This window comes from Condylostylus longicornis, unplaced genomic scaffold, assembly GCF_029603195.1.
Source record: "Condylostylus longicornis isolate FDR11 unplaced genomic scaffold, ASM2960319v2 ptg000004l, whole genome shotgun sequence".
In the NCBI taxonomy this organism is placed as follows: Eukaryota; Metazoa; Arthropoda; class Insecta; order Diptera; family Dolichopodidae; genus Condylostylus; species Condylostylus longicornis.
The window spans coordinates 11,490,827-11,513,749 of NW_026577973.1; the positions used below are offsets into that span (position 1 = coordinate 11,490,827).

Consider the following 22,923-nt stretch of genomic DNA (forward strand, 5'->3'; position numbering starts at 1 on the left):
TAAATATGTTTTTCAAATCGCATATTTTATAAAAAATCTTTTATAAAATGCATAAGCTAAATACGGAAAAATTTTTTTTGTAATGCTGTCAGTTTTGGGCGTTTTATAAATTTTTGGTCAAAATTTTCAATTTAAATTTGTATAACAAAAATTCTAAAAATTATAAAATTTTATTTTGTTCTTAAAGAGCAGAGAACGTAATTTCTTTAATGTAATGAATTATTCGATATTATATATGTTTTGATATACTGCGAATAATTTCGCAAATTATCATTTTGATATGAATATTTATAAGGCTATTTTACAGGAGTTTTGTTGAATTTTCTCATTTCCTTCTAAATTGTCATTCGCAATCAAAAAAAAATTTATAAATACGTACATACATATAATTTTTGTTTAAATAATTTAACAAACTAATCCGTTAATTTATTTTCTTTATTTTCTTTTCTTTTGTATACTTATAACCTAATAATTATTTTGTATATATACAATTAATTTATTATAGAAAAACGGAAAAACTTCTTTGCAATTTTTTTTTTGTTACGGTATAAATACTAAGAGGAGTAAAACGCAAATTAAATATTTTTGATCGAAAAGCTTACAGTTCCGGAAAGTTTATAAGAAAAAAAGTATAATATTGCCTTTAAACAGTTCAAACAGTATCGTTAAATTTTTTGTGAAGAGGAACCGAAAATTTTTAACTGCAATGTTTACATTTCTACTGCGTACATAGACATTAAATTCTCTAAACTAATTAGATAGTTAGTAAATAAATGTGTGTCTTAATGAACTATAAACGTTAAAGTGAATTGAAAAGAAATTTCCAAATCTCAGACGATAGCTCAGTGAAAATGCTATTATAGGTCTCACGTAACATTATTATTTATACCGTAACATAAATTCGGCCTATATTTACATTTGAAAGAAAAAAAAGAAGAAAACTTAAATCACAATTCAATTGAAATTTGTCACGACACCTTCTATTCAGTATTATTCTCAGAATACTATAATTTATTAATTTGTTAAATGAAGAAAAGATTTTCCTTACACCTTACGGGCCTGTATTTAATGAAATATAAATAAAATATACATATGTATGTATATTATTTATTATTTACAGGCCTGTAAATATATTGATCCTTGTATGTATACAAAATTTTCATTCAAAAAATTCGTTTTTATAAAATATTTATATTGAATGTGGTTAATAGTTAATTACCTATTTTGTTATACATATTTATAGATAATTATAAATTGTTTTACCTAAAATCGAATAAATTAAATAAAAATCCGAATTATTTACATAAATATTTCTTTAATATATATACATATATACACTTTGTAATATTTGTAAATGAAGTTGTTTTATTATGCTAAACGTGCCTTATTACATACTCTGTAAAAAATTTAGCTTAAATTTTAAACCAAAAAATTTTTGTGTTTAAAAAGAACCAACAAAAACAGGTTTATATTAGTAAATAATAGTATACAAGAATTTTTCGATCTAAAACAATTTACATTTTCAAAACTACAGCTTAAAATTAACATTTCCTTGTTTAAGTTTTAAATATGCAGTTTATTGAACTTTAATTTTAAATTTTAAACTTAAAAGCTTAAATTTTACACTTCACAGATTAAAAATTAACCTACAAAATCTTAAATCCAGTATATGAGATCGAAATATTTCGAAATCTCACATTTTCTAGCAAACTGTATTATTTACAGACATAATATTATTGAGAATGTTATGGTCTTCTGTAATCAAGTATTTGTAAAGATAAACATAAGAAGATATTAATAACTTTTTTAATAATTTTTTTTTTAATTTCACATGTTAATGGCAACAATTTGCGATTGAACCTATGAACTTTTGAGTGAAAAATCGATACTTAATTCACTGCGCCGGCGGCGTATAAAAATATGTTGACACAATTTCACAATAAAACTTTCATTGATGTTTTAAACTTTTTGGTTAAAAATTTTAACTTTAAAGGATTAAAAACCATTTTTTTTTCTTTTTTGATTAATTGGAGTGGATTTTTGAGTGTAAGCTGTAAAGTTTAATATTTGAAATTCGTATAATTTAAAAATAAATTTTAAACCGTGAAGTTTTTAAAGTAAATTTGTGTATTTTAAACTAGAAATTTTTTAAACAAACCAAAAATTGAAAAAAATATTTTCAATAAGTAAATAATTTTTAAACCCAAGCAAATTTGAATTTCAAAGTTTTAGGATTTTAAATTGTATAGTTTAAACTATTCAAATTCATTATTTAAACATAAAAGTTTAAGGTTTAAACCAAGGGTTTAAAAAATAAACATTGTATTTTTTACAGTATATATTTTTTATGCATACTATAAAATTTGTTAAAAATGATTCTGTTTTTGTTGTTACTTTTGAGTTGAACCATTGGGAAAAATATTTTTCCTTTTCAAGGTTCCAAAAATACTGTTTTTGTATACAAATCGTATAATCATACAGTATCACATATATTTTCGTATACATATACATATAATTACAAAGTATAATAAATTTGTCAAAGAGTATTTGCAAATTTTTATTAATTGCTTTTATTTTACATACATATTATATTATAACATTATTATACTGTTAAATATTGCCCATAGCTTAACTATTCAAATAATATAATAGAGTAGGAAGATATTCGCATTAAATATTATGTAATTGACATTCTAATCCTGTAACATTTCTGTACAATTTCAAAAAGAAAAAAATCCATTCTTGTTATTTTGTGAAGAAATTTGTGTGTTGTAGTTGATTAATTAAATGGTTGATGCCTCTTTATGTTACAAATAAATATGAAGACATGGTATATGAATCATTACATCATTATGGTATATAAAATAAATAAAAAATAGGAGATAGTTTAAGTAATATATTTGCAGTATAGGCATTCTCATATTGAAAAAAACGCAGTTGTTGCCATCGAAATGCTCAAAGATTATTTTCTTTTATATCTTAAAGTGTCTGTTATTGTGGATAAATATTATGAAAGTTTAGTTTAAAAAGGACCAAATAATTATTAATACTTAATTCTAAACCATTCAATTGAGTATATTGAAATGACAAACATGTTAAAAATTTTTTCTAAATAAATTAATTGACATCAAAACATTTGTGTAATAATTGTAGAATTTATGGAAGAGTTTTTTTAATTAGAATATTCAGAGTTACTAATTAAAATGATGATGGGTCAAATGAATGGTTTGAAATGTATCACTATGTATGAAATTAGCTATGTACTATATTATTAAAATTACTTTCATTCACATATGGCAAAATTTTACAGATTGCACACTTCTAGGATAAAAAACAAAAAAGTTGAAGGAGGGGTTAACATAATGCCGAATTTAACACTAATCATACCAAGACTTAATATATACCTATTTCTACCATAGCGGGTCAAATGACCCGTTGTGGTAGATATCGGTATACAACAAGAATTACTCAGAATAAACAAAACAAAACAAACAAAAAAAATTGTTATAACTGTACATTAAAGTACTTAGAAAAAGTCATGAAGTCAAAGTTGCAAACGCAATAAAATTATACGTGCATTTTCAATGCAAAAGTTCAAAATGGGTCATTTGACCCGTTATGGTATGTTTAGTGTTAAAGGTTAATTGCGTGAGTAAAGGAAAATAATTATATTTTTTATTGGCATAACAACTACCATTAGCTTTTTATATTTATAGAAATTTATAGAACGTGCCAAAAATTCACAAATTATACGAATTCTTGGGGCGATAACTTCTAAGCAAATGGAAGTGGAAAAAATACTTTCTTCTAACGAAATAAACAACTTATTTGTGTCTAAAAGCTGCTAAATTTCAAATTAAGGGCTACAACCTGCGGTTGGAAGAAAAACGGCATCAAAAATTTGGAAAAAACGGATTTTAGATAACGATCAATTTTAACGGCCATTTTGTCTTTTTTAAGGTTAAATATGATATGTCGTTAGAAGAAGCCAGCCACTATTTTTCTGTGTTTGCAAAGTTTGAAAAATGCATTTGGTTTTGCTACTATGAATTGTCAAAAGATGGCATTTTAAGGGTTTTGGGGGGTTATAGCTATTAGAAAAGAGGAAGATAGGTAAAAATTTTCTTCTACGGAAATAAGTTTTTAGTAAATAATATCTATGTGCGTATAAAATTTAAGCTTTCTATGTTCAAGGGTGTATGGAAGTTTTGAAAACATATCCGCGTACGGGTGGACGGACAAACGGACAAATTGAAACTAAAAGGCACTTATTTCAAATTTTTTTTTTTTGAGAATTGCTAAAAAAACGAATTTCCTTAAAATAATAAAGTTCTTTTAATAAAAAATCTCCTTCTGAATCAGTATTTAAATTAACAGATGAAAATATTGAAATTAGAGTGCACTTGATAAAAAAATTATAAAGTAAAATACAATTAAAATTAAATGAATTAAAAATTCTTAAATTTAATTTATTTCATTATTAATATTTTTGCCAAATTATTTCTGCTAAGTTCTTGTTATAAATATAATTATGTAACATTTCAAAAAAAGAAGAAAGTTTCTGCTAAGCTCACGGCTATACAAAACGTAATTTTAAGCTTAGACGCCCCAAATTTAAAAGTCTTATATTTTTTTGTGTGAAAGAAAATAAAGTTTGTTTTAGTTCAAATCGGCTATTTGAACACATTTTAATACCCCGCTCATTCATTTTTTTTTTCATTGATTCAGATAAGGTGTACAGTACTCTATTATTGGTATTTACTTATTTTCTTTTAAATTGCCCGATGAATTTTTTTGTATTACTTATTAAGCATTAAAACTCTTTACAGTTGATAAATTTTGCAATGCTGAAGTGTGGCTGCAATATGTTTAGGACATTACTGTATTTATATACTTTAGAATATTCATAAATTTTTTGATTTATAATCATTTTTATTATTTGCCTTAAGTAAATAAAATGATTCCACAAACAAAAACTATGTATGTATATTATTTTTTTTACGTAACAAATAATAAAAAAAGTAAAAACAAAATTTTTATTAAAATCTATAAGTATATACCGTAAAAAATTCAGATTTCATTTCATCAACATTTGAAACATTTAATATTCATAGATTATTATAGTATAATTTTATCCTTAAATCAATATTTTCAGATGCTGTATTTAGATTATTTTCTTCTTTTTATGAACTTATTGTATTTTATTGTATATTTGTAAATATACATGCACATACATAAATAAATACATAATTTATAACTCAGAAATTACTTATTTATCTTTAATACTTGTTTATTGAATGATTTTATGGTTAAAACTAAAATATATTCAATAAAGCTGGTAAGTTAAGCTATGTTTGGTGTTATAATATATATACAATATTATTATATGAAATTTTATGATGAATATTATGAATTTCAATAATAATCTTATGGTAAATAACTAATTTGAGTTTGAGTGTTTTAAGTTTGTTCAACAATAATGTTGATTTAATATTCAGAAAATAAATAATATTTTATTTATACGTGATATTTCTTGAATTCCAAAAGAAATTTTCCTTGTATAATTTTTTTGAATTCAATAAAAATGGCGTATGTAATATGAAAAGTTAAATATAAAAATTTCTATGACCATGCATGGCTTAATTTAAATTAAATTAATTTTTATTTGCCTAATGCCTATAGGAAACTTTTATGATAGAATAATTAAAATTAGTGACTCAATAAATATTTAATTTTATTGTGAATAGCTATTTGTGTATTTCATTCATAAAATCAATATTAATTAATTATGTGATCTTGAAAAATTTTTTTACTGATTTTGTTACCATTAATTTTTTTGTTATATATTTCTGTATGTATAGTCAATAAGGACAATTTTGTTAATTTATAGCCTATTCACACTACAACGAGTAACATGTTATGTATAGTGTTTAACTATAAATTTTAAATGGCAAAAGTTTGTCAAAATAAAAAATGTTTTCCATAGCTTTCACCATTCTCATCGCATTCCTTATTTTCGAAATCTACTATGCATTTAATTACAAGAAGAAATCGAAATCACAAAAATATTTACCTCTAAATGTAGGCAAAATGAAAATCTTTTATTAATCTAAAAGACTGCAAGAATTTTTAAAATAATTATTCTAAGTTTTCTTTTAATTTCATTATTACTAAAAAATTCTTATGTTCTTATATTCTTATTTCATCAAATATTATTGCTTTCATTCGCTTTTTTTCTCTAGAACTCGTTAAGTAAAGCACTTCAAATAATTTTGTATTTTCTTGTAGACTTTGTCTTAAATAAATTTCTGTATCCAAAATTTTGTGAATAAGCTGAGGGTTCATGACATAAAATTAATTCATTTTTGAAATCTTTGAATTTTAACAAATTATTCTTACCCTTCTGTACTCAAATAATATCTTTTAATTAATTGAACATCGATTAACTTTGTATTTCCGTGGTATTTTTTATTTTTATTTTATTTTGCAACGGTAGTATTTCCATTCAATTAAACTGTAAACTTACCTTTATAATCAAAATGAAAATATTTTATTTCACAGTTTCCTTATATGCGGCCTATTCAAAAACTTTTGAATTTATCTTCGTATACTATTTAAATTCAATTAATCATCTTAAGTTTTGATTTTATGAATACACACAAGATTTTTCAAAATTAGAATACCATAAATATGTATAAGTAATACGTATGTATTCAAAACAAATGAAAATTCTGTTGAAATTTTTCTTCTGAAATTGTTCTTGAGATAAAAAAAAAGTTGATTTGTTATGGTGAAAAAAGCTTTTTCTTTTGGGTTTTGTTTATTTTTTTAATAAATTTTTTTTTTTTTGTTTTGGGGTCAACGTCAACCCAAAATGAATACGTAGTTCTTAAATTAAGAACAATTTAAAATTTTAAAATGGACTAAATAAAATCTCGACCAAAATACGAAAAATTTGTGCACTGTTTATTTAATGTGTAAATATAAGAATTTGTGTGTCGCACATGCACAGGTACATATGTAGATATATTCATATACGCATGCATATATGTATGTATATTGCCGTCTATTTTTGAATATGTAGGCATGTTTAATTTGTTTTTTGTATTTTTGTGTATCTACTCTGTTGTATGTAGCAATTCAAAAATTATATTTTTAAAAATTGTCATATTGTTATTTTGTCACTTTTATAATATTATAAAATAAAAATAACGTAAAATTCTTTTAACAATTTTATATTTATTGAAATAATAAAAATATTTCGTTGTTATTAAATTTTTTATGTTAGTACTTTAACCCTTTAGTATAAACTTCCTCATTTTATTATTGTTTTTTCATTCTAAAATACGCAATAATTGGAATGCTATGCGCATTTATATAATTACGAATTTTAAATATACGTTCATAATGTAAAGATTATTCTGGCGACACGAATTTTCTAAATTACTTATACTTGTTCCGTAAGAAGAAATTTGTGTGTTAAAATTCAAAAATTTTTTTTAGAACTGTAAAAACTATAGAAAAAATAGTTGTAGAAAGAATAGAATCGTTTTAGAAAGAATAGTTGATATACGCATATTGAATAATATACGTTATGAGTTTCCCAATAGTTGTTTGTTCAGTAGCTGCGATTAAAAGTAATATGATGATAATTTTTATTTCATATTATGCAATAGCCAATATGTATACTACTATTTTACATGATTTTTCTTTAATTAATTATATAAATGAATGAATTATTAAAATTTTACTGTTTTTTTTGTGCTAAAATTATCTTTGAATTGTGTTGTATCGTATGGTGCTCAATAGTGGAAATATTCGTAAACACAAATAATTTTTAATAGATGCAATGTACCATACCATACAAACTATATCAAACAATATTATGTAGGAAAGGTACATATGTAAAAATCGAGATAAAAATTACGAATAATATTTTTACGTGTCTATAAATCTAAACTTATATTCAATTATTAATTTGTGTGTATATAATATGACATATATATGTATATATAATAATATGACAAAATTATTATCTTATTATTATATCAAAATTATTATTAATATTCGAATTAATTTTAATGTTTTATGAATTCATTAATTTTTAAAGCAGGACTGGAAACTTCTGGACTGACAAAAATTATTTCCTTAAAAAAATATTTTTTTTAAATGTCCAATATTTGATCAGTTAATGTTTTTATTTAAAATATTTAATTGGGGTCAAAAATCTTTTTCTATTTCTGCTACTAGAGCTTCTAATCAAATTAACAAAATCACATTAGAACCAACTGTTTTAAATATTTTAATATTATACAGTAGATTACATATCAGAAATTTCCATACCAGAAAGAGTATGAATCATCCATTTGTGTAGTGTAATTTTAATTAGCTCGGTATAGGGTTAATTGGTTTTTAATTTTTGTTTTTTTTTTTTTGTTTTGGTTTTTTGGCAATTTTAATAAATTATTTTCATTTATTTTGGGCATCATTCAAAAAGGTGTATTATTATAACAATAATTTCAAGATTGATCAAAATTAAATTGTTGTAAGAGTATGAACAAAACAAAAAAAAAGTAAAAACAAAAACAGAAAACCCAAAAAAGCTTCCTCGTTATTTTCGATCTTAAACAAAAATTTTCTTGATTTAATTTTATTTAAGGTACATACTAATAATAACAGTTCTCAGCACTTCTTTTATGATGCTTTTAAAGATATTTTCAAAAATATAAAATATAAAAGTATATGATAAACACAAATATGTAACACATACATACATATATAAATTTATAGTACTTTATAAAATCATTAAAAATAATAATGATGAAAAAAAAAATTCAAAATGACAATAATATGTAAAATTGAGGTGTAATAATTGGTGTGGGACAAAATTTTGGCAATTTGATTTTCTTATCAATTTTTCAACTATGACAAGTAATATTAAATTTTTTTCATTAGTTAAGATGTATGTTCATACCGTTTTGATAACGATACTATTGCGCTATTCTTGTGATTTGAAAATTTTATTTTGTTTTTTTTTTTCTTTAATATTGCGCTCTTTTTTGTTTCCCAAATCGCGATTGTTGATAAATATCATTTATTGTATTAGATTCATATATATACATATATATATATATATATATATATATACATTGTATACATATGTATATACATAAATAATTGAAACGTATGTGTATATTTTTCACACTTTAATTTATCAAAAAAAAAAAAATTAATTTAATTTTACGAATTGCGAGTAAATCACTTTATTTACCTTTTTAATATTGATTAGTTTTTTCTCAATATGTAGTATTACATATGTAAATATATTATGTGTTTAATAGTAATTGAATTAATGTAGGTGACTACGTGATAATTTCTAAGAATTTTTTATTTGATTTTTATAATAAATTTTGAGGGTGGGTTCTTAAACTACATTTAGTAATTAACAAATTTTTAATTTTTGATTTTTTTCCATAAATTTAATTTACTATAATTTTTTCCTGTTTAAATATAATAAGTTTGTTTGGGTAATTAGTATATATAAAATTTTAGTTTTAATGTAGATTATATTAGATTATTATTTTTGTATGACTGTAGAATTTTAAAAAAGGCGGAATTTTATAATTGATATTTCGCATTTATATTAAAAATTTTTGAATATATTATAAAAAAGTTACGTAAAATAATATTTTTTAAAGTAATATTTTAATTTTGTATAATATGTATTGCAAAAAATTTGTCATATTGTTAACTATAGTTAATTTCAATTAAGAAAAAACTTGAATTTCTTAAGAACAGGGTGACTGATTATATAAGTATATTATAGTAAAACTTTTTATTATAATGAAATTTATAAATTTACAAATTTCATGTTCAGTTACTGCTAATACTTCTTTAGTTAAAGTTAAATCTGAAAATTTACTGATTTTGATAACATATTAAAAATGTATACAGTGAAATTAATTTAAATTGTAATATAAATGAAGTATCTGCTATTTGAATTAATAATTTAAGATTCTTACATCTATGTAGCTTATATATTTTAATTTTGAAAATAATGATAATGCATAATGATTATATTTAATTATATTTATTTTATTTTGAAAATTTTAATTAAAATTCAAAGGTATATAAACCCTTGGGCAGATAAACTGTGACGAAAATAATATTTAAGAATTTAGGTTTCATATAGCATCAAAAGATTCTAATTGATCTTGTTTTTAACTTTAAAGTTTTAATTTTGAAACTAAGGTTAATATCGTCGTGCATGTTATGAGGAATTTCGTTAAAAATTCTAAAACATGATTTTCTCATTTTTTTCTTACAAAGTGGGATAGTTTGTTTTTGACTCTCTAATATACTCATGTATATAATGTTAACATTAGTATATTATTATGGACCAGTTATTATGACGCATTTATATTTTTTTTTCGAAATTATTTTGCTATTTAAATTTTTGGTTACAAAAAAGCGAAAGCTTTCATGTTTATAACAAAAACCTGTTGTTTATATTAAGAAAATAATAATTTTCGGTCGGTCTCTTTCATTCATTTATGGTATCAAATAATTACATATGGTTACAAATAATTAAATCTACTATGGATAAATATAAAAAATCTTTTAAATCCATTTTTATAGTTAATTAATTAAACTGGTAACACCACTAAAAAAACAAGGTGGCTAAAAAATTAAGCAATCGCAAATTTGTAATTCAGAAATTTTAGTTATAATAAATCATTGAATTAAATTTTGTATAATTTCTTGGATTTTTTTTACAAATCATTGAAAATTATTGATGGCAATAAAAGAAGACAGTCTAGCAGCTTTCGATTTGATAACATATAAGCATATTTTAAATAATTTTAAAATAATTTTAGAAATCAGTTAGAGATATTGAATTGAAACAATTATTGGGTTAGATGTCGCTATATATAATACAATAGTTTTTAATATATTTTTTGAAAAAGATGAAAAACGAAAATTTCCAATTTAAAAAATTGAAAAATAGAAAAATAAAATGCTCACGTGTTCTGTATGACTTTCTATTTTAAATCTATAAAATTAAATAATTTTTTTTTAGAAAAAACTAACATTTTTTAAATATTATAAACTTAATATTTATTTGTGTTTATATCTCAATTATATTATTGCAAATATATTGCAAATATAATTTTGAAAGTATATTTTAAAAAATTATCAAATATTTTGTATGTATTCTTGTATTAAATAAATAACATAATTATAATAATAATTAAGAAGAAATAAATAAAATTCTAATCTTATAAACTTATGAACTCCAAATATTTTTCATTTGAAGACTTGCACTATTTGTACAACACTGATAATTTCCGAACATCTATAATCCCACATCCCAAAATATACTGCATTTTTCTTGAAGTACTTACATATATAGATTTGATGGTACACTATAATAATATTTGTATAATAATACACGCTATAATAATATTTGTATAAAAATACATGTAGTAAATTGAACAAAGTACAATACAGTATATAGCTATAATTAAAGTAGATTTAATTGGTCTTAGAAAATATTATATGGATTATGCATTTTATGTAGATTGATAAACGATATTACAAAATATTTTATTATAGTCAGCATTTTATTAAATCAAATTAGATTTCAATTGTATAATTATAATCGAGTTTTTATCTCTCTATCATTCATTTTTTTTTTATTATATAAAACAATTTACTTTTCATATCAATTTTTTATTCTTGAAAAAAAATTATGCAAAAAAAAATTCATAGACAACTTTTTATTTCGTTTATAGCAATACGGTGAGGTTCATTGCAAATTAAATATTATTAAAATATTAAAATAAAATTGATTTTATGTCTTTTGACTTTATACGTTTATTATGCATTATTAACTTGACCATAATTTAAAAAAAAAAAACCAGTACAAAATTTCTTAATACACTTATTATTTATTCAATATTATATAGAGAATATTAAAGAGAAATTTATAATTTTTAACAAAATACGCAGTTAGTGTGTTAAAGCAAAATGTCGGAAGTTTAAAGAATTTTTCTCAAAATTTTTAGTTGTGTTGCTTGTATAACATGAGAAAATATTTAAAATAAAATAAACATTTAGAATTGTAAAATATTTGTATATATGTATATCAACATATTTTTAATAATTTTACATAATAATATAGAAGTAAATTTTTTTCGAAAAAAGATAATTTGAAATAAGATTAAAATAAAGGGCAAGATTACATAATTTGACCCAATTTGAATGCCTTCTTCATTTTGATTAATAAAGAAATATTTTGTGCTAGAAATTCTTCAAATAATTCTTAAATCAAAAATCGTTTAAGTCAAATTTAACAGATTTTTATTTATTTCATATTTTAATTCTCTATAATTTGATTTAGGCATTTTCTCAGATCTTGGTTAATATAGTTCAATTGGTTTTAAAGTTGCTGATAAATGTTAAAAAATTAGCAAATTTTGTTATAATTAGCCACCTAGATATCTTTTTTAAAATTAATTTAAATTTGCATTTTTGATATTTTTCTCTATTTCATGTAATAAATATCAGATAATTTAACTCTGTAAATTATTGATTTAATTATTATTACAGTTAATTTATTGGCTCACCTTTTATAAAATTTTTTCTAAAATTGAAAAACCATAATTTTTTCTTAAAATTCAATTTAAATTTTCACCTTTGACTTATCAAGTTTTTCCATAAAACCACAGAAATGCGATTTTAAATCCATATTTTTCATGTAAAAATATTTTCTTTTAATAATACATTATACATGCATAATACTGTGCATATTTTATAGTAGTTGCAATTGTAATTTACAAAAAAAAAAACACAAAAACAAAAAAAATAAAATTACTGTAATTAAATTTTTCATTTAGACCACCCTAAAACCAGTTTTTTTCTTTTTTTATTATTTTTTTGTGCGGTTAATATAAAATAAATAAAATATGTAAACACAATTATTAGAATGAAAATAATAAAAACGTAGCAAAAAAAAAAAAAACAAACCAAAGAAAAAAAATTTCGAATTAAGCATGAGCTTTTCACTTGCACGTATTTCGCTCTTCAATTCAGTATTTACTAAGCTTGAGTCTTAGGAACTTGATAAAAAAAAAATAATAATAGTTTCTTATAATATATACACAAACATATTTAGACTTACATATAAACATGAATTATTTATATATGTATATATAAATAATTTTTTTTTTGTTATTTAGTTTTTGTTACATATGTTCATTTGATTATTTTTGTTATATTTTGAACACATAATTATATATAAATAGTAATAAATAATTCGGAAAAATTATTTTGGTTGATTTTATTAAGTGTTATTTAATTAATACAATCAAAAAATAAATAAAAATAAACAATAATAATAATGTCGAACATATCATTAAATAAAAATAAAGAATGAAAATAAGAAATTTCAAATATTAAATAAATTACTTATATATAAAAATACATACATACATTAATTATTATTTTTAAATATTTTGCAATAATATTAATATGTGAAGTTTATTACTTTGTTTTTTTTTTTGTTGGTTTTAATTACAAAAATTTTTACAATAATTTTGTAAAATAAATTAGTTGCAAATATTAATTTTTATTATTTACTACATACATATGTACATACATATAGACTTATAATAATTTTTGTATTATTTATTTTGGTTTTTTACGTTCAAACCATTAAAGACATCTACATAAATATTTATTTTTTAAAAAAATATGTTATTATTAAATAGTTAGTTAATTTGTATATTTTACATATAAAACATAAAGTTTAAAATTTTATTTAATATATAATTTAACAATTTGACATCAAAATATAATTATAGTTTTAATTATTGAAAAAAAAAATATATTAAAAATTAACAATATTTTGTTTTTATTTTTTTTTTTGTTTGTAAATAATAAATTCATTAAAATATAAAAGAAAAAAAATTAAATAATTTTAAAAAAAAATTAAAATTGAGCAAGGGAATTTTTTTATATTTACAATGAAATTTTTTCTAGGATTAACTAATTGGTCTGATAATACAAAATATGATGGAAATTCATCTGAAAAGGTAAATTTAACAAAACTTTATTTGAATGTTTGCATACTTACATACATAATATATGTGTGTAAATGTACATAAAAAATCAATAATTTTTTTTTAAATAAATTTTTTTTATTTTTAAATTATTTTTGTAGTCACCAGATGCAGCAAAATTAAATCGTAAGGAATCATATAAGGCACAAAGAAAAAATTATAGGCGTGAGAAAAAGAGAGTTGCTTCAGAACTATTAAATTCATTACAAGATCCAGCTGTTATTGTTCTCGCCGATTGGTTGAAGGTAATTGAAAAAAAAAAAAAAAAAACAGCTTTAAAAAAATTATAATACGGGAAAGAAAATTTAATAGAGTTATTCTTTGCTTCATTACGACTTTTAGAGAAAAACTAAATAATATTACATTAAAAAATTTAAATTTTTCCCTTTTTTAATACATGGATGTACAATGTTGTAAATTGGTTTTAAACTCTGCTGATAAATATTTTTTTTCACGTTTTTGTGCTAAATCACTTATTCGCTTGTGTAAATTTTATATACTTGTATATGTTATATATCATATCTACCCACTTGACTGGATATTCCGAACTTGTTCAAAATTCTTGTGATTTAAGTTATCATGTGATTTTTATACCGGGAAAAAATAGAATTATTACTTATAAGCCTGTTGTGTTGATTGACTATTTAAAATGTAAACAAGAAATATCAAATCTTGTGGTGTCAAACATGTTTGATACTATATTAATTTTTATTAAAATTTTTTTAAATTATTTTATACATGCGTTTACCGAATATTTTTTCAAAGAAATATTATTACTTTTTGAAAATAAATAAGAGTTTTAAAAATATATTAGCAATTATATGCAATTACTAGCAACAAAAATATTCTTTTTAAGAAATTGCAACTCACACTATTTAATTTGCAAGTATACTCATTTAAATAGTTTTCTGCAAATCATTTTTAAAATTTGATTGATATTGTAAAAAAAAATTTAGCAGTCATTTAATCACTTTCATACAAATAGTTTAAAAACACTTAATGTGAGAGAGTTATTTTTGATACTACTTGAACATTTTTTATAAATATTAATTTTGTTTGATTTCTTTAAATTTGAAAAAAAAAAAATTATATAAATTTTAGAAAATTAGAAAATTTAGTCTTATTTGAGAATTGACTGTTTATAAAAAATTTATTATCATGCTGTATGATTACGATATGAATGACAATTGACTTTTGTTGTTATGATTAGAGTCATAAGTATTTAATGCTAATGTATTGTTAATGTATTATAGTTTCATAATTATTATCTGTAAAACTGATAATATTTAAAATTTGTAATTATAAATTTATTTATGGTCTTTTAAAGAGGAATATAGTCTTCGCCTTCAATAGGCATCACATATTTAGGCTTGAATTACAAGCATTAAATAGAAATGCAAAACACATACAAAATGTCAATGTTTTTATACTTAATTTTATATATATTTTTTCAGAAATTGAATAAATAATTTCCCAATAATTATTCATGAGCCCAATGACTTAAATTAATAATAAAATAATAAATTCATTGAAAATAGATTTTTATTTAAATTTCATTAAATTATTATGTATGTATTTATTTATTCTGGTTATTTTAGTTATGGTGATGAATTAAATTGCAATTTTAATGAAGAATTGTATGTCAAATATTATGTGTATAATGGTATTAAATTATAGGAAATCAATTATCTACCTGCTTAAATATGAAAAACTACAAACTATTATAATCTTTTTTGGCATTCGAACTAATTTTAATTTAGTTGATAAACTTTAGAAATTGAAAAATATTTTTGCACTCTTATTATAAATATTACGTCGATTTATAATTAGACTAAATCGAATTCAAAACAATATTTGTTTGAAAAATATTGCTAAGTGTTATATAAAATTAAGTTTCATATTTGAAAAAAACTTATTTGAATTTTCTACTTAAATTTGTATTAATGCAAACTGCTACTAATTTAGGTTCTAGTAAATATACCTACTTCATTATTTTTTTTTTGTAAACCTTAGCTTATTTATTAAAAATATTGAATAATTATACAAATTAGATAATACTTGCGCTTGAAACTTTCACATTTGTTATGCATATTTTTTTATAACAGGTTTTTTTTATTGTTCTATCAACAGTATGTAATTAAATTCTAAAAAACTTCTTTCAATCCAGTCAAACTCCTTCATACAATGTCATACAAGTTAGATTTTTTATAAATTAATTAATATTATAAATGTATCTAGTAAAAATTAAGTAGTACTTATAAAAATTAAAGAAATAGTATTGAAATTGTAAATTAAAATATAGGAACTCTTAGCTAATCAATTAAGTTTTATTAAAACTTTGTTAAAACGAACGGATTTGTTATACATATTTAATTATAATAAATTTTTGTATCATTAATTTCATATTAATTTTTTTTACCTTTTTTTTGGATTATAGGTACGAGGCACATTAAAATCCTGGACAAAATTATGGTGCGTTTTAAAGCCTGGTCTTTTGTTACTTTATAAAAGTCCTAAAACTAAAAGTAGTCATTGGGTTGGAACAGTATTGATAACTTCATGTCAAGTTATTGAACGTCCCAGTAAGAAGGATGGTTTTTGTTTCAAATTATTTCATCCAATGGAACAATCAATTTGGGCTCCCAGAGGGCCTGACAAGGAGACAATAGGTATTTTTGAATTATGAATGCCATAAGCATTACGATATTTCAGTGCCATAAATAAAATTTACTATTTTATAGAAACATGCATTTATTAGTTTAGAACATTTAATTAAATGTTTGTAAAATTTTAGGAGCAGTCGTTCAACCCCTACCAACGGCTTACTTAATATTTAGAGCACCAAGCCAAGCCGCTGGTAAATGTTGGATGGATGCGCTTGAGCTCTCTTTACGTTGCTCTGCATTATTGTTACGATCTAATAGTCAATCTGGAAATACACCAGAACCTCCAGTTGGTTCTGCGCAATCAACTCATGAAACTCAATGGTCAGAAGCTGATTATGAAAAGCATTTCAATGAACACGGTTAGTATTTTGCATTTTTTTTTTTTTATATTAATAAATACAAATTTTGATCTTACTTCTTTTACGTTTACAAAAAAAAAAAAAAATTTAAATTGAAAAAAACATGTAAAAAAATTCGTACTAGGAAAGCCACAATTTTTGGTAAATTATATACCACCAACTCCACCGTCAGACAAAAAGACAATAGATTTTATCAAACCAGATTATAGTAGTAGTTCGGCTGAAAGTCGAAGCCCGACACCAATTTTTCAGCAATTATATTGGACAATGTCAAATTTGGAACGTTCAATGGCAAATTCAACGGAATTTAAAAGAATAAAAGATTTCCGTTATTCTAGTCTATTGCGATCAAAAAGTAAAGATGATGTTTCGATCAGCAGTAGATCTAATTGTGTTAGCGAAGATGAAGATGAAAATAAAAATTTAGGATTTGAAAGTTATTTTAAAGGAAAATTAAAAAAATCCCTTTCCGTAATTGGAAAATCTTCTCTTACTACATTTGAATCGAGTGAAAGTGATGATGACGATAATGAAATATTAAATGATAATTTGGGTGTTAAAATCGATAAGGGTATTTAAAGTTATGTACTGTTGATTTAGATATAATATAGTAGATTAAAAATAAGTATATTTAAATGTAGTTAAATTAACGTTAAGAAATGTTATTATTATTGCTTATTGTTGTCTGCTTGAGCAATTATTTTTCATCTGAAAAGTTATTAAAAAAAAAAGAAAATATGTACTTAATCATTTTGTTTCCAAAGTACGGATTCCGTGTTACACTTTAATCAACTTACACTATTGGAAAAACATCAAAAGAAGAGCAAGTTGCTAAGAGGAAAGCTTACTTAAATATATAAAGTCTAAAAAGACTGTATTTACGATTTAATCTGTTTTTATGCTAAAAACCAATAACTTAGTTGTCCAATGATTTAATTTAGAATTCGCTAAAAATATTACTATTACGCATAACTGTAAAAAAAAAACATTATGAGCATTACACAAAAGTTTATTTTTTTATACAAAAAATTATTGCTAATATTTCTATTACAAAATTATTAAATTTGCTAGTTTATTTATGACAAATGCGTTTAAGATTCATACTGCATAATTTATTTTTGAATATTGAAGATTTGGATGCTGACAGTCAGAATGAGGCGGCTGCTCCTTTAAATTCCGGTGTGGATTCTGAATCAGAGTCTGATATAGGTGATGGTCCCGAAATAGATGTTGATAGCCAAGATGATCCGCCAGAGACAGCATATGTTCATTTACCTGAAGATGAATTTGGTGGTGTAAGTGTATTAATTATTAAGTGCAATGGAAAAAGTGTCAATATTAATTTTTTAAATTTATTTTTTATTAAGGCTGGAGAACAAGTACAAGAATTACATGAAGAACAAAAAAGTTTAATTTGGTTTTTAGTTAAACAAGTCCGTCCAGGAATGGATTTAAGTAAAGTGGTTTTACCAACATTCATTTTGGAACCAAGATCCTTTTTAGATAAACTATCAGACTCATATTATCATGCTGATATCTTATCCAGGTAAATAAGTGTTTTCTGTTTTAAAATGCATTTTTAGTGTAAATGATTCAACAAATATTTATCGAAAATATATAATATTTATTTTAGGGCCGTTTTGGAAGATGATCCGTTCACTCGAATGAAAACTGTTGTACAGTGGTATTTATCAGGCTTTTATAAAAAGCCAAAAGGTTTAAAAAAACCTTATAATCCAATATTAGGAGAAACGTTTCGATGTTTCTGGGAGCATCCAAACGGAAGCCGAACATTTTATATTGCAGAACAAGTTTCTCATCATCCACCAGTTTCAGCGTTTTATGTGACAAATCGCCAGGATGGTTTTAGTATAAGTTGCAGTATTTTGGCAAAGTCAAAATTCTATGGTAACAGCACTTCTGCCATACTGGAAGGTTTGGCTACATTAACATTACTCCCACGTGGTGAAAGCTATACTTTAACAGTACCTTATGCCCATTGCAAAGGTATATTAATGGGCACTTTATCGATGGAATTAGGTGGAAAGATTAATATTGATTGTGAGAATACTGGTTATAAAACGGAAATCGAATTTAAATTGAAACCATTAATTGGTGGATCGGAATACACAAATTATATTTCTGGTAAAATAAAATTGGGTAAAGAAACCATGGCAACAATTAATGGGCATTGGGATTCTGAAATGCGAATTAAAGATTGTAAAACTAATGAAGAAAATTTGTTATTTGCATCTACTAAAGAAATAAGACAACAGAGGTTAAAACGCTACGTTGTACCTATAGAATCACAGGGTCCAACTGAATCTGAAAGATTATGGCAACACGTTACGGCTGCTATATCAAGGGATGATCAAGTTGGTGCAACCGAAGAAAAAACGGTTCTCGAAGAGGCACAAAGAAATTCTGCTAAAGAAAGAAAAGCCATGTTGACAGAATGGATAGCTAGTCATTTTCAACAAGATTTATTAACAGGAAAGGTAATATTATAAATTTTAATAGATTTCTTTGAAATGAAACTAACAGAAAAATAATACCCATCTTGTTGTTTTTAGTGGATATATAAGTACGCTGATTTAAGGCCATGGGATCCTAGGAATGATTTAAGGCAGTATGAATCTGATTATAGAATAATAACGAAAACAAGACATCAAGCTCCAATGGTTAGAACAGCTAGTATAGTAAGTTCAGATCCTCTTCACGTTATTCGCGCTGAATCTAGATCTTCATTAACTTGCACTGCTTTAAAGGTTAAAAGAAGTGGAGGCGTTTTAAAATTGCAAAAAGAAGGAACGGTTCATTCAGATTCTAGCCAGTCTAACGATGATAATATACGCCATTTGGATAAACTATCTTTGCCTAGTAAAAATTTTTCAAAGTGAGTTTAAAATTGTTGTTCCAGATTTCGTTAAGTCAGTATTTGTCTTAATGTTTATGCTTGTTAAAGGTGTAACTACTTTTTACTATTGATATTATTTACATTTAGATGATTATTTAGTTTTTTTTTCATAAACTTTCTTTTCTGTAAATTAGGTATTTTTACTGGTCTTTACTATGTTTAAGCTTTATGTTGATTGTTTGTTCAATTTTAAAAGAAGTAATATTTCTTGTCTGTTTCACATTTGTAATATAATAAAGTGTATGTGAAATTTTTTGTTATTATATTTAATATTTTTATGCGAGCTAAATTTTGCAGTTAAGCTCATTGCTACTCTTAAGACCAAGTATTATTAATATAATTTAAGTAACTTGAATCAAAATGTTTGTTAAGTGTTTTTGTAGTTTTTTTATCGAAGTTCTATAATTTTTTTATCAAATTAAAGTGACCAGCTATCGTAAATATAGAATTAATATTATTAATAGATCCTATAGAATTTTTAGAAATTGAGAAGCAATATACAATATAATTATTATTTCGAGTGGCTTCAAAATGTTATCTTTTGCAGAAGGTTATGTAACTACTTAACATGTAAATTTAAAATTAATGAGTTATTAAATAAAATTTAAGGAAGTTACAAAAAAAAAATTATCAGCTATTATAAATTTTTACATTTATTTATGCATATTTAATTTTTTATTGTAATAATATATAATTATATACATTCTCTCTTATAAAAATATATCAAATTTTACTTTTAGGATATTGGATTCAATTGAAAACATCAATAGAACATTAGAAAAACATAATAAACAATTGGAATCAATTGAGTCGATCTTAAATCGAATGAAATATCAACAAGCATATAACAATTCTCCACAATATTCCTTCAATTTTACATTTCCGATGTTTATTCGATCAATTGGATTTATATTTATTGGGTTTTTCATTCATATATTTATAAAATTAATATATAGAAATTAAGAAATGGATATGAAATGAAAAAAATTGTATTGAGAAAACAAAAATTTATTTAGAATTTGTACAAAAATTTTTGCATAACGTAACTATTATCGATTTCCTTTTCGAAAATTTTAGGTTTGTTTTAAGTATTGTTAGAATTTAAATGTCTATAACATAAAGAATAATATGTTTGAAGTTTACTGTGAGGGAAAAGCTATGTATAGATATGTGGTGAAATTTTCCATTTAAATAACTATTATTAATTTATTTTATTTTTGTTTTAAGATTGTGTACTTTTATTTTTATTTTAATTTTTAAAAATTTTAACAAAATATTGGAACGAAGAATTTCTATAAATAAAAATTTAAAGGCTTTTATGACAAATATTATGTCTTTTATAGTTTTATTAAACAAATTACACTAGAACATTAATTGTAAAAATTTGGTTTCTTTAATTCAAAGCTCTCTTATTTATGATATACAAATATTTATTATTATTCTTTTGATTAATGTTGATAATCGTTCAAAAATATCATCAACGCACAGGTTGTTATTGAAATATATTTTTTAATTGAAGAAATATGAACATTCCTTTTAAAATTTTTAAAATTTGTTTTTTCTGAATTTTAGGAGGTTTTCCACTTCCAGAAATATCGTACTACAAATATTGTGCATTTTAAAATATAATTATTTCCTAATGCAAAAAAGAAGTTATTTTTTTCATAATCACATTAAATAATTGACTTAGAATTGTAAAATACGTTGTAATATATTTATTTAAACCCATTCTCAGCGAAATAATCACATCTGACATAAATACGTTTATATATTTATAACAGGGTTAAATGCATTGCCATACACTTATTGCGGTGAATTTTTTCATTGTACAAAAATTCATAAAAAAATTAGAATTTCATCTTTTATAATATTCCAAAAAAGAAAGTATTTTGTACATGAGCGACAATTGAATAATAGCATTACCAAGTTAATTTATTAAATTAAAAAAATTCTTAATTTAAAATTAAAAAATTCTTTGTGTTATGTAAAGGGTTGTATATCGGAAAACAAAAAAGCGAAACATCAACTTACTAATAAAATTGTACGACTCTATTTTGCGAATAACATAAATATTTTATATTCTTTACATTTGTATTACTAAAAACTAAATAAGGAATAATTAAAAACAAATTGTAAAGCACGTATTGTTAGTTAAGTATTCACAAATTTGAGATTTTCAGTAACTTATCAAGAGTCATCAGTTAACATTTTTGTGTAGATTATTTTGGAAAATTATAATTAATTGTAAGCCTCCGTCATTGATTTTCCATCAGTTTTATTCATTATAAAAAATATAAAACAATGTTACGCTAAAAAAGTTTAAATTAAGGAATTAGAACGCTTTCCTTTTATTAAATCAGATTACTCCTTTTTTCTTAATGAATATTCTTTGCAAAGTTATTGAAAATCTTTAACGATTGAAATTTTCCTTATTATTTCAATGTGTTGCTGGGTAAGCTTTTGTTGCGGTCAGCAAACACTTAGTCCATAATTTTTTTTTAACAGAATTTTGTAAGCGCATAAGTAAGTATGGTATCTGATTATTGGTGATCTTAGATTCGACACACGTACTTTACCATTTATTATTAAGTTTATTATTAATTTTTTGTTAGCTAGAAAAAAATTTATAAAATATGTTAGATATTTAGCAAACAGTTAGATGTTATTTAATTTATGTACATATCAATATTTACTATTACATTTTTAATTTTTGTACATTTGAGGCAAAAACGCAATCTAATTAAACATAGGTAATTATCGATTATCAACAAAATGAAATTTTCAAGAAAGTTTGCTTTGTATTTACTGGGAAATTAATTAACACAACCCATTTATCACTTCTGCCGAACTTTAATTAT

At 22.7% G+C, this 22,923-nt stretch overlaps 1 protein-coding gene across 4 annotated transcripts in view; it reads left to right on the plus strand.

The window, feature by feature from the left end:
• Positions 1–21,391, plus strand: part of LOC129608244 (oxysterol-binding protein-related protein 8) — a 70,385-nt gene extending 48,994 nt beyond the window's left edge. For 2 of the 4 annotated variants that reach the window (XM_055519626.1, XM_055519636.1), the window contains exons 2-11: positions 14,044–14,096; positions 14,225–14,368; positions 16,561–16,792; positions 16,918–17,148; positions 17,273–17,719; positions 18,280–18,443; positions 18,516–18,694; positions 18,782–19,646; positions 19,722–20,044; positions 20,806–21,391. In XM_055519626.1, coding sequence (XP_055375601.1) covers positions 14,044–14,096; positions 14,225–14,368; positions 16,561–16,792; positions 16,918–17,148; positions 17,273–17,719; positions 18,280–18,443; positions 18,516–18,694; positions 18,782–19,646; positions 19,722–20,044; positions 20,806–21,028 — 2,861 coding nt within the window. In that variant the 3' untranslated portion in view covers positions 21,029–21,391. The remainder of the gene's footprint in view (positions 1–14,043; positions 14,097–14,224; positions 14,369–16,560; positions 16,793–16,917; positions 17,149–17,272; positions 17,720–18,279; positions 18,444–18,515; positions 18,695–18,781; positions 19,647–19,721; positions 20,045–20,805) is intronic. The other 2 variants (XM_055519645.1, XM_055519653.1) reach the window with 2 other exon arrangements.
• The last annotated feature ends 1,532 nt before the right edge of the window (positions 21,392–22,923 follow it).